The sequence below is a fragment of the Geotrypetes seraphini genome, chromosome 16 (assembly GCF_902459505.1).
Source record: "Geotrypetes seraphini chromosome 16, aGeoSer1.1, whole genome shotgun sequence".
In the NCBI taxonomy this organism is placed as follows: Eukaryota; Metazoa; Chordata; class Amphibia; order Gymnophiona; family Dermophiidae; genus Geotrypetes; species Geotrypetes seraphini.
In genome coordinates this window covers 22626508-22641288 of record NC_047099.1, presented here as the reverse complement: position 1 = coordinate 22641288, position 14781 = coordinate 22626508, and the positions used below count along the sequence as shown (strand labels likewise).

Below are 14781 nucleotides of genomic sequence, written 5' to 3'. Positions count from 1 at the left end.
GCTGAATCCATGCTAACTCTGTCTCATTAAATCATGTTTCGCTACACGTTCCACAATTTTAATTTTTATAATTGTTTCCACTATTTTGCCCAGCACCGAGATCAGGCTTACCGGTCTGTAATTCCCCGGATCTCCTCTGGAACCCTTTTTAAAAATCGGTGTAACATTGGCCACCCTCCAATTTTCAGGTACTACAAACGATTTTAGCGACAGATTACAGATCACTAACAACAGATCAGCAATTTCATGTTTGAGCTCTTTCAGTACCCTGGGATGTACACCATCCGGTCCAGGTGATTTATCACTCTTTAACTTGTCGATTTGGCACCAACTACAGAATCTGTCCCTTAGTGCCACTTAAAGAGGAAGCAGTAAGTATTTCCACTTTAATTTTTCTAGGTAATGCTCATTAATGCGAATATTAGTCCACAATCTGAAAAAATAAATAAATGGAAAAACACCTTAAAATGCGCCATGTTATGAATGTATTTATTTATTTATTTAATTTATTTATTTCATTTGTGCGTCGCACAAGCTCTAAATGGGTTTAGCATGTAGGAAACTCCCACATTTCGGTTTAGTGAAGAAGCCCCTTAGATTATAAGCCCTCTGGGGACAGGAAAGTATCTTAATTGCTATTGAATTGCTATTGAAAAAGTACATAAGCATCACCGAAGGCCCTTGAAGCCTTCCAACGGTGGCCAACCCAGGTCAAATCCAAACCAGTAATTCCTGCTCCTTGGGAGGAAGAAGAAAATATTCTTACACACATAAAAAGTCTTATACAAGAATGACCAGGACAGGTTCTCAGAGCTCCACAGCACTAGGCAAGCAAAGAAGGGACACAGACTCAGAAAGGAACTGTTCACATTGGATGCAGTATCGGGGAGATTGAAGCAGAACGTCAAACTACTCATTTACTATTCCTTCACTGTCTTTTCTTCTCCTGTGTTCTTGTAGCCTGTTATTGAGACAGACATGGGGGAAGCCACTGCTTGCCCTGGATTGGTAGCATGGAATGTTGTTGCTCTTTGGAATTCTAGAATCTTGTTACTCTCTGGGATTCCGGAATCTTGCTATTCTTTGAGATTCTGTATGGAATGTTGCTACTCTTTGTGTTTTGGCCAGTTACCAGGGACCTGGATTGGCCACCGTGAGAATGGGCTACTGGGCTTGATGAACCATTGGTCTGACCCAGTGTGGCTATTCTTATGTTCTAATTTTTTTAATTGTAATTTTATTTCTTTATACACATCTTGGATCTTTTCAGAAGTGAAAGAAATTCTATACTATCCCCCAAATAGCAACATAGTAGATGATGGCAGATAAAGACCCACATGATCCATCCAGTGGGCCTAACAAGATAAATTCATAAACCCACATATCCACCCATACCTTTTGGAATAACACTGCACAATGTATCAAAGTTTAATACTCAATTGTGACATCATGTTCCATTAATTTTCACACATTTACAAGAACTCTTTTTTGGCTATTGCACAGCTTTTCTTCATGGATCAAGTGAACGCTGTCCAGCTCTATAAAACACTTGACAAGAGGTGTTTACCTCCCTCAGTTTGGCTTTAGTGATATTGGAAAGGTACAACTGAAGAGGAATGTCAACTCTTGCCTTTTACTTTCCTCGCCACCCAGCTTCTCAATGCTTCTGTAATGGCTGACCCAGAGCATGGTAGATGACTTTATATATATATATATATAGTCAGGTCAAGAGTAAGGTTAACAGTTGCCAAATTGACCATGAATACATTGGCAGAGCAGGGGGTGGTTTGGGATTGATGAAGAGCACCTGTGAAATGTACCAGAATGAGACATTTACAATATGGCTGCCCCAAGACTCAAAGAATTGTCATTGGATTTCCTATCTCTAGGCTTCCTGCACACAGCTGTTGCCTTCTCAATGATATAGACTAGAGCACCAGAAACTCCAAATGTGTTGCCTAGGATTTATTAAACTTACATTGTGAGCTTTGTAGACCTTTGGTGCAACGATTTATCCAATTGCTCTTGAATGAGTTCGGTGATTTTGGTCTTTGGTCATTACCCTTGAACTTACAGTAGATTTCTTTTCCAGAAATGAAATTAATGTAATCTTTGATCCTTATTCTACACTGAACTGGGCCTTTGGTAGTGTCTTGGGCTGAGTGAAATTTTTGGTTCTAAAATCAAGCAATACGCACGATCACATGATGACTCATTTCCCTTCAGAGATCCACAGAGGAGTCTGTGGTCTTGCTGGTAGAGTGTGAACCAGAAGTGGGTTTGCTTAGGGAGTAAACAGTTTTGGAAAACTGGGGAAGTCTCAGTGGCCTGCCACAACAGGTGGGCTTCCAAACAAACTTCTCTGCAGCAAAGTAATAGACTAGGGGGTCCAAGCAGGAGTTCAGGCTACATAGAGCCATGGTGACATGTCTTGCTGCATATGTAAAGCGAACCAACGTACAGCTGGAGAATACATTGATGCGGCGTAGAGTGTGGATAAGTTGGATCACATGATAGGGGACAAAGCAAATGACAATAACCACCAACACCACCAGAATGGTGCGGAGCGCCTTCTTCTTAATCATGTTGGATCTGTGACTAGACCCCGCTGTAACCAACAACTTCCTGGCAATGAGAAGATAACAGATGATGATAACCACCAATGGAATGAAAAACCCAACTATAGCAGAAAAGATGCTGACCCCTGAAATGCGACCTTTCCACGACTTGGTAGAGAAGTTCTCCATGCAGGCCACATTCCCATTCTTAAAAGTGTTAGTCAAGGGTCCTCGGAAAGTGAGAATCATGATGGCAGTAGCCAGAATGAGCCATAGGATGATGGAGATAGCAATTCTGTATGCCCGGCTCTTGAGCTGGAGAGACCGAATGGGATGGACCACCGCGATGTAGCGGTCTATACAGATGCAGGTGAGGAAAAGAGTGCTGCCATAGAGGTTAGCAAAGAATAAGGCGCTCGTGATTTTGCACATGGCTTCCCCGAAAATCCAGTTGTTACCCAGTGCATGGTAGATGACCTTCCAAGGCAAAGTCAGAACAAACAGTAGATCAATGGCGGCCAAGTTCACTTTGAATATATTGGAAGGGGCAGTGGCACTTTTGGTGCTGATGAAATACCAGAAAGCCAATAGGTTCCCTGCCAGCCCCAGAATGAACACCATGTTGTACACAATAGGGAACATGATGTACTGGAAGTCTGCGCGCTCCTTACAGTCAGTCCCATTGGGAGATGAAGGTGTGGTGTTGAGTGCACAGGCCGTGCAGTTCAGATCATGACGGCTACGCCAAAGTTCTCTCAAGTTAGGACTTGATTCATTCAGCAAACCCTGAAACAAAAAGAATATCACCTGCATGAAGTTCTCTAATGATATTAAAACCCACAATGATTCATGCCTATAAAACCTCTTCTGTCTGGAATGAGTGGAATAGCTATTCTAGCCTTAAGGTACTACTCTTACTATGAATTATTTCTAGAGCGCTACCAGATGCATGCGGTGCTGTACAGAGCCACAAAGAAGGCAGTCCTTGCTCGAAAGAGCTTACAATCTAAACATCCAAGACAGACAAACAGGATGTCATGGATACATTTAAGGGGAACGGTTAATCTGCTGGTTGGGTTGGTGGGCAGTGGGGAGTAGGGTTATGGATTGAAGGCTATATCAAAAAGGTGGGTTTTCAGTCTGCTTTTAAGCAAGGGAAAGGAAGGGGCTTGACGGACAAACTCAGGTAATTTATTCCAGGCATAGGGGGCAGCTAGATGAAAGGAACGAAGTCTGGAATTGGCAGTGGAGGAGAAGGGTAAAGCTAAGAGCGGCTTAGCTGAGGAACGGAGTTCTCTGGGAGGTGTATAAGGAGAGAGATGAGAGGAGAGATATTGAGGGGCAGCAGAATGAACACACTTGTAGGTCAGCAATAGGAGTTTTAACTGTATGGGAGCCAGTGAAGTGATTTAAGGAGAGGGGTGACACGAGTGTAGCGAAGTTGGTAGAAGATGAGTCATGCAGCAGAGTTTTGTATGTACTGTAAAAGGATTACAGTACAACTTGATGGAAGCGAACGTTTCATCAACAGAAAGAGATGCAGTGTAACTCATGAATGGGGGACAGTGAGGGGAGGAGGTGCTTTATCCTGAATATACAGCTGCTACTGGCTAATACACCAAAACCGGGCAGCCACTGCACCCAACGGGGAACCCTCCGTTTCACGTGGTATCGCTGCGTCAGAGGGTTCCCCGTTGGGTGCAGTGGTTGCCCGGCTTTGGTGTATTAGCCAGTAGCAGCTAAGTGTTTTGTTCTAGCTTCAACGTCTGATGTTATGAGCTGGATCGTAGTGCCTTGTTCTCTATTTCACCCACTGATATCATCTTGAGGCGTGCTGGATACTGCTCTGCAGGCTACTATAGCTGGTTTTTTTCTGTAGTACATTTTTGGCCTCTATGCAGGATAGGTGTTTGTAAGAGTGGAGTTTTTTGGCCAGATGAAGCTGAACTGAGGCCTTTTTCTCCACTTTTTTTCTTTTTCCTTTTTCTGTTTTCCTTGTGTGATTGATGTGCTGCATGGATGATATGTGCATTTGATTAAGGCCTTGTAGAGTTGTTGAGCAGGTATCAGTTTTTATATAGGGTTCTGATATTGAGTGAATAAGTTGGTATATACTGACCCTAATCCTTAGATACAACGGTTGTCATCAACAACCATCACTTATAATAGATCTGTTCCAGTATGTATATTAAGGAGAAAATGTCCACTATTCACACTGCCCCTCATGCAGAGGGAAAGGAGGGACAGGGGAGATATGATTCAGACGTTCAGATACTTGAAGGGTATTAACGTAGAACAAAATCTTTTCCAGAGAAAGGAAAATGGTAAAACCAGAGGACATAATTTGAGGTTGAGGGGTGGTAGATTCAGGGGCAATGTTAGGAAATTCTACTTTACAGAGAGGGTGGTGGATGCCTGGAATGTGCTCCCTAGAGATTGTGTGATTGATGTGCTGCATGGTTGGTATGTGTATTTGATTAAGGCCTTTGTAGTGTTGTTGATGACGACCCCACGTGTGCACTGAGGCCACAATTGTGCCCCTCTTGTTTCAACCATTTTCTGGTGGCGTCTCCTACCGGTGTGGCCAAATCTCCCACCATGGCTGAATGTGAGACTGGCTGATGACATAGAGTGAAATCATTTAAACGGCCCGGAGCCTCTCCTGGCGGGAAGTGTGGTGTAGTGGTTAGAGCAGGGGTTAGAGCACACTTTATGGGCTTGCGAGCTACTTTTATAATGACTAAGTCAAAATGATCTACCAACAATAAAATAAAAAAAAAACACAAAGCACACTGAAAGGCAGAGAAAATGTTAATTATTCATATTCCGGGTTTTTTCAAAGAGGTCACAGCAGATGACTCTATGCAATGTCACCTCAGTAACAAAATACAAAAATAGACAAATACACCCCCTCCCTTTTTACTAAACCACAATAGTAGGTTTTAGCACAGGGAGTTACGCTGAATGCCTCGTGCTGCTCTCAATGCTCATAGGCTCCCTGCGCTAAAAAACGCTATTGCGGTTTTGTAAAAGGGAGCCATAGTGCAAAATATAGACAGCAGATATAAATTCTCAAAACCGACACATTTTGATCACTAAATTGAAAATAAAATCATTTTTCCTACCTTTGCTGTTTGGTGATTTCATGAGTCTCTGGTTGCACTTTCTTCTTCTGACTGTGCATCCAATCTTTCTTCCTTTCTTTCAGCCTCCTGTATGTTTCCTCTCCTCCAGACCTCATTCTCTCCCCCAACTTTTTATTTCTGTCTCCCTGTCTGCCCCCTTTCTTTCTTTCTCCGTGCCCTCCCCCAAGCCACTCGGTTTGTTGTCACCGCCATCGGGGAACAGCCCCCAAGCCACCGCCGTCCCAAGCTTTCCCTGCAGAAGCGTTGCGCTGACCAGCATTCCGCTCCCTGACGTCAATTCTGACGTAGGAGAGGAAGTTCCGGACCAACAAGGCATTTCTCCTTATTCCATCCAGCCTGAGCCCCATCTCTCCTTGATCCAGCATTTCCCTTTTGTGTCTATCAGAATTACCATTCCACCTATTTTCCAGCATCACCCTTCTTTGTGTCCATCTCACCTATATCCCTATCTCACCACTTTTTCAGAATCTTCATTTGTCTCTGTCCTTGTCTTTACCCCATGTTCACCATTTGCCCTTTCAATGTCTTTATCTCCCCCCCCCACACACACTTTTTCAGCATTACTTCTATGTCTCTATTTCACCTCCTCTTCATGTCCCCTCTGTATCTCTATCCTTATTCAGTAGGTCCTGCTTACTCTTTCTCTTCTTTGTGTCACTATCTCCATTTTCAGCTTTCCCCCCTTTTCCTTTGTTACTGCACCCTGTAGCCAGAATCTTTCCACCCTCCCTCCACTCAGGCCCAGCCCTGTATGAAATATTTCCTCTCTCTTTCTCTCTCTCTTCCCCTCCCTCACCCACGAGTACTGCATCTGGCCCTCTCCCTTCTACCTGCACCCGGCAACACCCCCTGCTCCGCGGCTCTCTTCAGCAACTCGTCAGCAGCGGTGATCAAGACAAGCTGCCGACATCGAGGCCTTCCCTCTACGAGTCCCGCCTTTGTGGAAAAAGGAAGTTGAAACAAGCGGGACTCGCAGAGGGTAGGCCCCGACGTCAGAAGCTTGTGTCGATCACTGCTGCTGAGTTGCCGAAGAGAGCCGCGGAGCAGGGGGTGTGGCAGGAAGCAAGTAGAAGGGAGAGGGCCAGAAAGGAAGGCTGCTGGAAGAGGTAGAAACTCCGGGGCATGACATCGACCCCGGCCAGGATGATTTCTTTTTCAGGCTGTTGCTGTTGCTGCCGCCGCCACGCCACCACGCCCCCCCCCCCCGAAATGACAAAAACAGCCTAATGCCCGGCTGCTGTTTAGTGAATCACGCTGAGCGGCACCTATTTTGGAAGCGCCCAATAAATAGGCCAGCTCTAGGAATAACTGCAAGTTAGGTGGCCATGCGAGCGCTTAAGCACGTTTAAAAGCAGCGATTCTGTAATAAGGCGCCTAAGACGAAGCCACGCCCACGCATAACAGGCATAGCGCCTATTTCTTCGAAGGCCGCCTAAATTTTTTTAGAGGTGCCTTGTTACAGGATGGCTCTTTCTTGATAGGCGCCTACGCTTCAATTATCGCTGATCAAAAAAGCTTAATTGGGCTTGTTATTCAATTTAGATAGGCGCCTGTCTAGTTGGGCGCCTCCAAAAATAGATGCTTAATATTAGACGCCAGTTACAGAATTTGGGCCTTAAACCTCCACTGCCCCAGGTACACTAGATAGATAGGCTGTGAGCCCACCAGGACAGAAAGCGAAAATATTCAAGTACCTATGTGTACACTGCTTTGAGTGTAGTTGTACATCTACAAAAGGGCAGTATTCAACTCCCAGTCTCTTTGCCTCCTGCACCTGTCGGGGGTTAACCTGACATTTTTAGTGGTACTTAACTAGATAGCATCGCTGAAAATGCCCGATTAGCGCTCAGACTGAAACTGGTTGTACTGGGGGGCATTCCAGGGGTGGAGGCGGCACTTAGCCAGTTAAGTGAGCCCAGCGCCGAATCCCCGCCCGTGCGGCGGGCGCGGGAAATGTGGCGTACGGAAGACCGCCTCCCCGGCGCCGCTCGGGGGCCCGAGTCCTTCTGATCGAGGCCCAGCCCGCGGACGGTGTTAGGCCGGTAGCGGCCCCCGGCGCGCCGGGCCCGGGTCTTCTCGGAGTCGGGTTGTTTGGGAATGCAGCCCAAAGCGGGTGGTAAACTCCATCTAAGGCTAAATACCGGCACGAGACCGATAGCGGACAAGTACCGTAAGGGAAAGTTGAAAAGATAACCACATGAATAGGACTGCATAAAGTCAGTCCTATCTTTAGAGAATGACACGGGGACAAATTTTTCGCCGTCCCCGCAGGAACTCAATTTCCTCGTCCTGTCCCTGTGTGTTTTCTCGTTGTCCTTGTCGCTGCCCCATTCCTGCAAGCTCTGTCCCCTGAAACACTCTAAAATCATAAGTAGCAACATGCTAGAGCTCAGAGTGTGATGTCATAATGCCTCATTCCACCAATGACTACGCTCCGTCCTCATCTGCACACAAGAACATAAGAATTGCCGCTGCTGGGTCAGACCAGGGGGTCCATCGTGCCCAGCAGTCCGCTCACGCGGCGGCCCTCTGGTCAAAGACCAGCGCCCTAACTGAGACTAGCCCTACCTGCGTACGTACCGGTTCAACAGGAACTTGTCTAACTTTATCTTGAATCCCTGGAGGATGTTTTCCCCTATGACAGACTCCGGAAGAGCGTTCCAGTTTTCCACCACTCTCTGGGTGAAGAAGAACTTCCTTACATTCTTACGGAATCTATCCCCTTTCAATTTCACAAGTATCAACATTCTAGAGCTCAGATTGTGATGTCATAAGCTCCGTCCTCATCTGCACAAGCCTCAAACACTTTAAAATCATAAGTAGCCACATTCTAGAGCTCAGATTGTGATGTCATAATGCCTCATTCCACCAATGCCTAAGCTCCATCCTCATCTGCACAAGCCTCAAACACTTTCAAATCCTAAGTAGCAACTTTCTAGAGCTCAGATTGTGATGTCATAATGCCTCATTCCACCAATGCCTAAGCTCCGTCCTCATCTGCACAAGCCTCAGACATTTTAAAATTATAAGTGTTTGAGGCTTGTGCAGTTAAAGCAGAGCTTACAGGAATGGGAGAGGGATAGCGACAAAGCTCACGGGGTCGGGATGGTGAAATTGAGTTCCTGTGGGGGTGGGGACAAATTTGTCCCTGTGCTATTCTCCAATGTCCTTCTTCATATCTGATTACGTGCTGAATATCACACTTAACTGGCTATGTTTTAGTCAGCTCCCTGTGCCCAGAAATTTAATGCCAAAGCCTGAATTTCCGCATTTAATACTGGTGGCAGCTGCCAGCTGAATACTGAGCGCATAGTATATACACCACCACATGCAGTCCACTCCTGCATAAGTATACTGGGATCCTGAAATCTACAACCACGATGCTCACAAACTGCTTATTAGCATAACTCTTGTATGAGGAATGTGGGAATTTCTCCTCAATGGAAGGTTATATGATTTTACCAGGGCTGGGAACATTGTTCTGCATTCAGAACTATGTAGGGTTGTACTATTTGATCTATGTAGTCCAGGAACTCAAGAGAATGGAACTTGAGCCTGTTAGGCCATGAATGTTGCATCATGGGAATTCCCCTTATTGTGACAGAATATTTTTACACACTAAAGGCCTCTTTTACAAATCCATTTAGCGTGGGCCGTTGCGATAACTGCCCCGAAGCCCATATTGATTTAAAGAGTTTTGGGGCCATAGCCGCATGGCTTTGTAAAAAAAAAAAAAAAAAAGGAGGGGCGGAGTTAAATTCAACTAAGGTGTTTAAAGGGCTCATGACAGCTGAAATCATTCAGAGATTGTCTACAGTTATTATTATTTCCTTTTCAGGGGAAATTGAGTTCCTGCAGGGACGGGGAAAAATTTTCCCCGTGTCATTCTCTACTTCGTTTATTGCAGCCAAAGATAGGCCAGCTATTTAAGTGGTCCGATTTGGCTGCTAAACTTAGCCGGTCAGTGTATTAGATTTTGTGGATAGCCAGCTATCTGCTGTGTGCTAATATTCAGTGGCCATCTTGCTCTAAATATTAGCCCTTAGCCAACTTAGAGCTGTTCCTGGCCAGTTAAATAGTACTGAATATCAGGCAAATTATCTTTAATCTAAAGTTATATGGTGTAACTTAAGTATGAAGGACAATGAGGGAGATAGATGTTCTGTACAGGGCAAGATAAAGGCATTAGCAAACTAGGCAGATGCCTAGGGCCCACATGTATAGGAGGGGCTCTCTCAGATAAGCTAGTTCAATGGCTTGTAAGATAGGCTTTTGCTTTGCTAAGGAAGGGTGGGTGGATATATACAGTATACAGTATATATGTTTGTGTGTGTGTTTTATGATGGGAGGGGTCAATGCATTTGTTTGCCAATGATGACCTACTTCAACTTGTAATTATGTATTTGTAACTATGACCTAACTGTATTAATAATTGTACTGATCTACCTATACTAGCAACTCTATTGAATGTCCGTGTCAAACTGTCCATTGTAACTTCCGGGAAACTGATCCAACCTCTTGTAATGTAATCCAACCTTGAACTGAGTAAGTAAAGGCAGAGTAGAACACCTGTGTGGTGCAGTAGTTAAAGCGATACACGGACACAGGGGAATTCTACCTCGTCAAGGTAGAACAAAAGAAGACAACAGAGGCGACCTGTGTTTATTCACTGTTAAGACCCGACATGTATGTGTTTCGTCCATAAGGCCTGCCTCAGGGGTCTTATCTAAAAAGATGGTAATTAAAGAAACTGTTAGAAGCCTGATCGTTCTACTGGCAACAATCTCACACATCTTAACAGTGAATAAAACAGATTGAGTATCACAGGTCGCCTCTTTTGTCTTCTTCTGCAGTGGTTAAAGCATATAGCCTCAGCACCCAGAGGTTGTGGGTTCAAACCCACGCTGTTCCTTGTGACTCTGGGCAAGTCACTTAATCCCCCCCACGCCCAGGTACATTAGATAGAGTGTGAACCTGCCGGGACAGACAGAGAAAAATGCTTGCGTACCTGAATAAATTCATGTAAACCGTTCTGAGCTCCCCCTGGATGGACAGTATAGAAAATTGAATAAATTAATAAATATATCCCCTAAGAAGTTAATCCTTCTCCTGGTTCCATCACCAGTACAGTTACAGTGTGTAGAAAAGTCAGTCACTGAAGAGGTTTGGTTGTACCAGGAATGGATCAGAGTATGGCGAGACAGGATTTGGAGCACAGAAAGTCACTCACCGGGGATGTGGTCCAGAATGGAGAACTCATGTCGTGAGTGAGGTCTTTAAACTTCTTTCACGCCTCCAGGCAAGTGAGGGAGCAGGCTCAATGCAAGGAGAGAGCACGTCTTAACTCCAACCTCTCACCCCACCCTGCTGAATATGATTGGAGGAGACTGGGAGAGGGGGGGGGGTGATGCCTTGCACCCTCCCCCTGTCATGGTGGGGGGCATTAGGAGAGACTGGGTCCATGAGAGCGTTTCCTGCTCTCTATGCCAGGACAGCACACTCTCTTAAATTTCTCTGATGTAAAAACATATTGTTTAGAGCAATTTTATAACAAGTATATATATATATATATATATAGAAATAGCATCAGAAGCAGCATTGCAATACCATTTATAGACAAAATTTATTTTTTCTCTCCCTTCCCCCCTCCCTACTCCTTGACATGTCTGTCCTCTCTTGTTTTTTTCTCTCTTCCTTGATGTCCTTTCCCTCCCAGGGCTCTCTTTCTCCCTCTGTTTCCCCTGTCCTTCTCCCTTCCCCCTCCTTAGTAGATCCCCACCAGTGCTCTGGGCCTCTACTATGAGGGATGGCATTGCATTGGATGTAGATTACATTGTGCAGGTAATATTGCTTCCTAGGTTCTCTACCAGTCTATCTTTATACACCACCCAGTTCCCGGTGTACCTCCTCTGTGAATAAAAAGCTTCTGGGCAGTCCAGCTCTGCAGGTTGAAACACTGAAAAGCTCTGGGGAGGAAGAGTTGCAATAAGGGGCATTCTGTTTCACTTCTTCTTTGACTCAATCCAAAAGAGAAGTTTGAATTTCTGCAAAATGTGCGAGGCTGGCATGCCAATGTACATTAGAAGGGAAAGGGAAGATAATGCAACACTCAGCTCAGCACGAGATACTGAGGGAACCCAGCTGAGCAGGAGGAGAAAGAAAGAGGGTAAAGAAAGGTCAACAGGAGAAAAAGTCAAGGGTTTCAGCCTAGCCTAGATGGAAATAAGGGAGGGCTAAACCCAGCTTTATTGGAGAAGGAAGGATAAAACAAATTCAGCTTGAGTGAAGGGGGTTATTCCAGCTCAGGAGGAGGAGTAAACCCAGTTTAGTAAGGGGTGGCTAAGCCCAGCTTAGTAGGACAAGAAAGCATTGGTAAACCCTTAGAAAGAAGATGGAGACTAAAGTGTAGTTCCTTACCTGTAACGTAGGTTCTCCGTGGAAAGCAGGATAGTCAGCCACATATGGGTGTTGTCCCAACAGCTCCTAATTTGCGGATAAGCTCTCCAATAGCTCAGAGAGATTTTTTTTTTTTCTGAGCACATGCAGTGCCCGGGCCCCACTGGGCATGCCCGAGCCCTACCCATTTCCCCCTACTTCCCCTAACCCCCAGGATGTTCCTAGCTGTGGCCGGGTCGGCCGTACGGGGAGGCGGGTGAGTTGTGTAGCTGACTATCCTGCTGTCCACGGAGAACCTACGTTACAGGTAAGTAACTACACTTTCTCCTAGGACAAGCAGGATGAGTCAGCCACATATGGGTGATTCCCTAGCCGAGGGATGTACCTATTGGACTTGTGTCCTAGCGCTCTGTGCATCCCTTGCCTGGCTGTGGAGGCCAAGCCGGGCAGGGTAATCAGGCGACGCAGGTTAAGTTGTGTAAACAAGGTTTTTGATAAAGTGCTGTGTTAGCTGGGCAATAAACCTCACAGAACAGTAAAACTGGTCAATAACAATCAATGAACAGCGAGAAACCAACTGGTCAACAGAGACAATTTGTAGTTGCATGTGACAATTCGTACTTGCATATTCTACATTCAGTCTAGACAGGTAGTACTGGAAGACCTACTTAATATCTATAACACCCTACTTGATCAGTGTTTGTCAAGGCTGTGCTAGTGGTTGCTGTCCCTCCCGGGAGGGAAGGGCCACTTGCAAGACTGTTCGGCCGAATGCATTCGGGGCATGGAATGCTATGTCGAGGCAGTAGTGCTTGATGAAAGTGTGCCTGGAGGACCAAGTGGCTGCATCACAGATGTCCTCTATTGGTGTGTGGTGTAGATGAGCCGGAGTGGTGGCTACGGCTCTGTGCTAGGGGGCGTGGGCTCCCACCGGCGGTTCACGCTGCGCTCTTCTATAGGTGAAGGAGATGCACTGGGGTATCCAGCGCGAGAGCGTGCGTTTGGTGACCGGCAATTCTGGTCTGTTTTGGTCATAGGAGATGAACGGTTGTGAGGCTTGTCCGGGCCATTGCGTCCTGTTGATGTAGGTAGTCCGGGCCCGCACACCGTCCAGGTGTCGCTGGAACACCACCCTGTCCTCATGGAGGAGTGTGTCGGGGAGGGCGGGTGGATGGACCAGGGCCTGGATCTCGCTGATACATCTGGCCGACACGATGGAGGTCAGGAACAATGTTCCCTCTAAGGATTGATGAGGTGTGTGCAAAAAAAAATATGCATGAGCGACAAGTTACATACTCCACAAATTTATGAGCAGGCGCGGAGGACGCATTTTTAAACAAATGTAGTTTATCCTTGTACAAATTAAGTATTTTTAATCATCTATGGATATGTTTGTATGTTTATTGTTCAAATGGTTTTATTTATTTCCCCAAATTTATTTTTGTTATACGCATTGAAAATATTTGATATTGCGTTTAAATCAAAATCTCAATAAACTTGAAACTTGAAATGAGTGCCCGTGAGATTGTGGGAGGGTTAAATACTCAAAACTTAGAAGAATAACAATTTACTTAAAGTTTTTGCTTCGCCAGCTTTCTGGTATCTTTACATACAGTGGCGTTACCAAGCATATGTAACACCCGGGGCCCATCATTTTTTGGCAACCCCCCTCATCTGTACGAAAAACATGATTTTTAGTAACAAGCCACACGTCACACATGAGTACCTAGGAAAAGGCAGCATTTTACATATTGCAGTGAGCAGTACATCAATACACCCATTGTAAAACTAAACAAGCCAGACCAGCACAGATCAATCCTACACCGTCAATCCTAACAGAAAACCATGTCTTTCGAACACACAGAACACAGAAAACACCTTCGCCTAATATGGAATATGTCATCACAAACTAACCCCTCCCCCTTTTACAAAACTGTAGTGTGGATTTTAGCCACGGTGGTAACAGCTCTGATGCTCATAGAATTCTGAGCATCAGAGCTGCTACCACCACGGCTGGCGCTAAAAAACGCTCCACAGTTTTGTAAAAGGGGGGATAAAATAGAAATACACAGCTTCAACGCTCTAGCTCAGGGGTGCCCAAACTTTTTGGGCTTGCGAGCTACTTTAAAATGACCAAGTCAAAATGATCTACCAACAATAAAATTAAAAAACACAAAGCACACTATACGCTGAGAAAATGTTAATTATCATTCCTATTCTGGGTTTTTTTCAAAGAGGTCAAGGCAGATGACTCTATGCATTGTCACCTCAGTAACAACCATACAAAAATAGACAAATATACCCCCCTCCCTTTTTATTAAACCACAAGGAACTGCGCTAAATGCGCAGCGCTGCTCTCGACGCTCATAGGCTCCCTGCGCTAAAAAACACTATTGCGGTTTAGTAAAAGGGGGCCATAGTGCAAAATATAGACAGCATATATAAATTCAGATACATTTTGATCACTAAATTTAAAATAAAATCATTTTTCCTACCTTCTCTGGTGATTTTATGAGTCTCTGGTTGCACTTTCATCTTCTGACTGTGCATCCAATCTTTCTTCCCTTCTTTCAGCCTGTATGCTTCCTCTCCTCCAGACCTCATTCCCTCCCCTAACTTTTTCTTTCTCTCTCCCTGCCCTTTCTTTCTTTTTTCTCTCTTGATGCCCCCTTTCTTTTTTT

At 45.2% G+C, this 14781-nt stretch overlaps 1 protein-coding gene across 1 annotated transcript; it reads right to left on the bottom strand.

Moving 5' to 3' along the window:
* Positions 1-2028: 2028 nt before the first annotated feature.
* LOC117350549 (lysophosphatidic acid receptor 6-like) lies at positions 2029-11062 on the bottom strand. Its single transcript, XM_033924867.1, has 2 exons — positions 10935-11062; positions 2029-3344 (listed from the first exon to the last, which is right to left on the bottom strand). The coding sequence occupies exons 1-2, from the start codon at positions 10962-10964 to the stop codon at positions 2223-2225; spliced, it is 1152 nt and encodes a 383-aa protein (XP_033780758.1). The 5' UTR covers positions 10965-11062; the 3' UTR covers positions 2029-2222.
* Positions 11063-14781: the final 3719 nt, after the last annotated feature.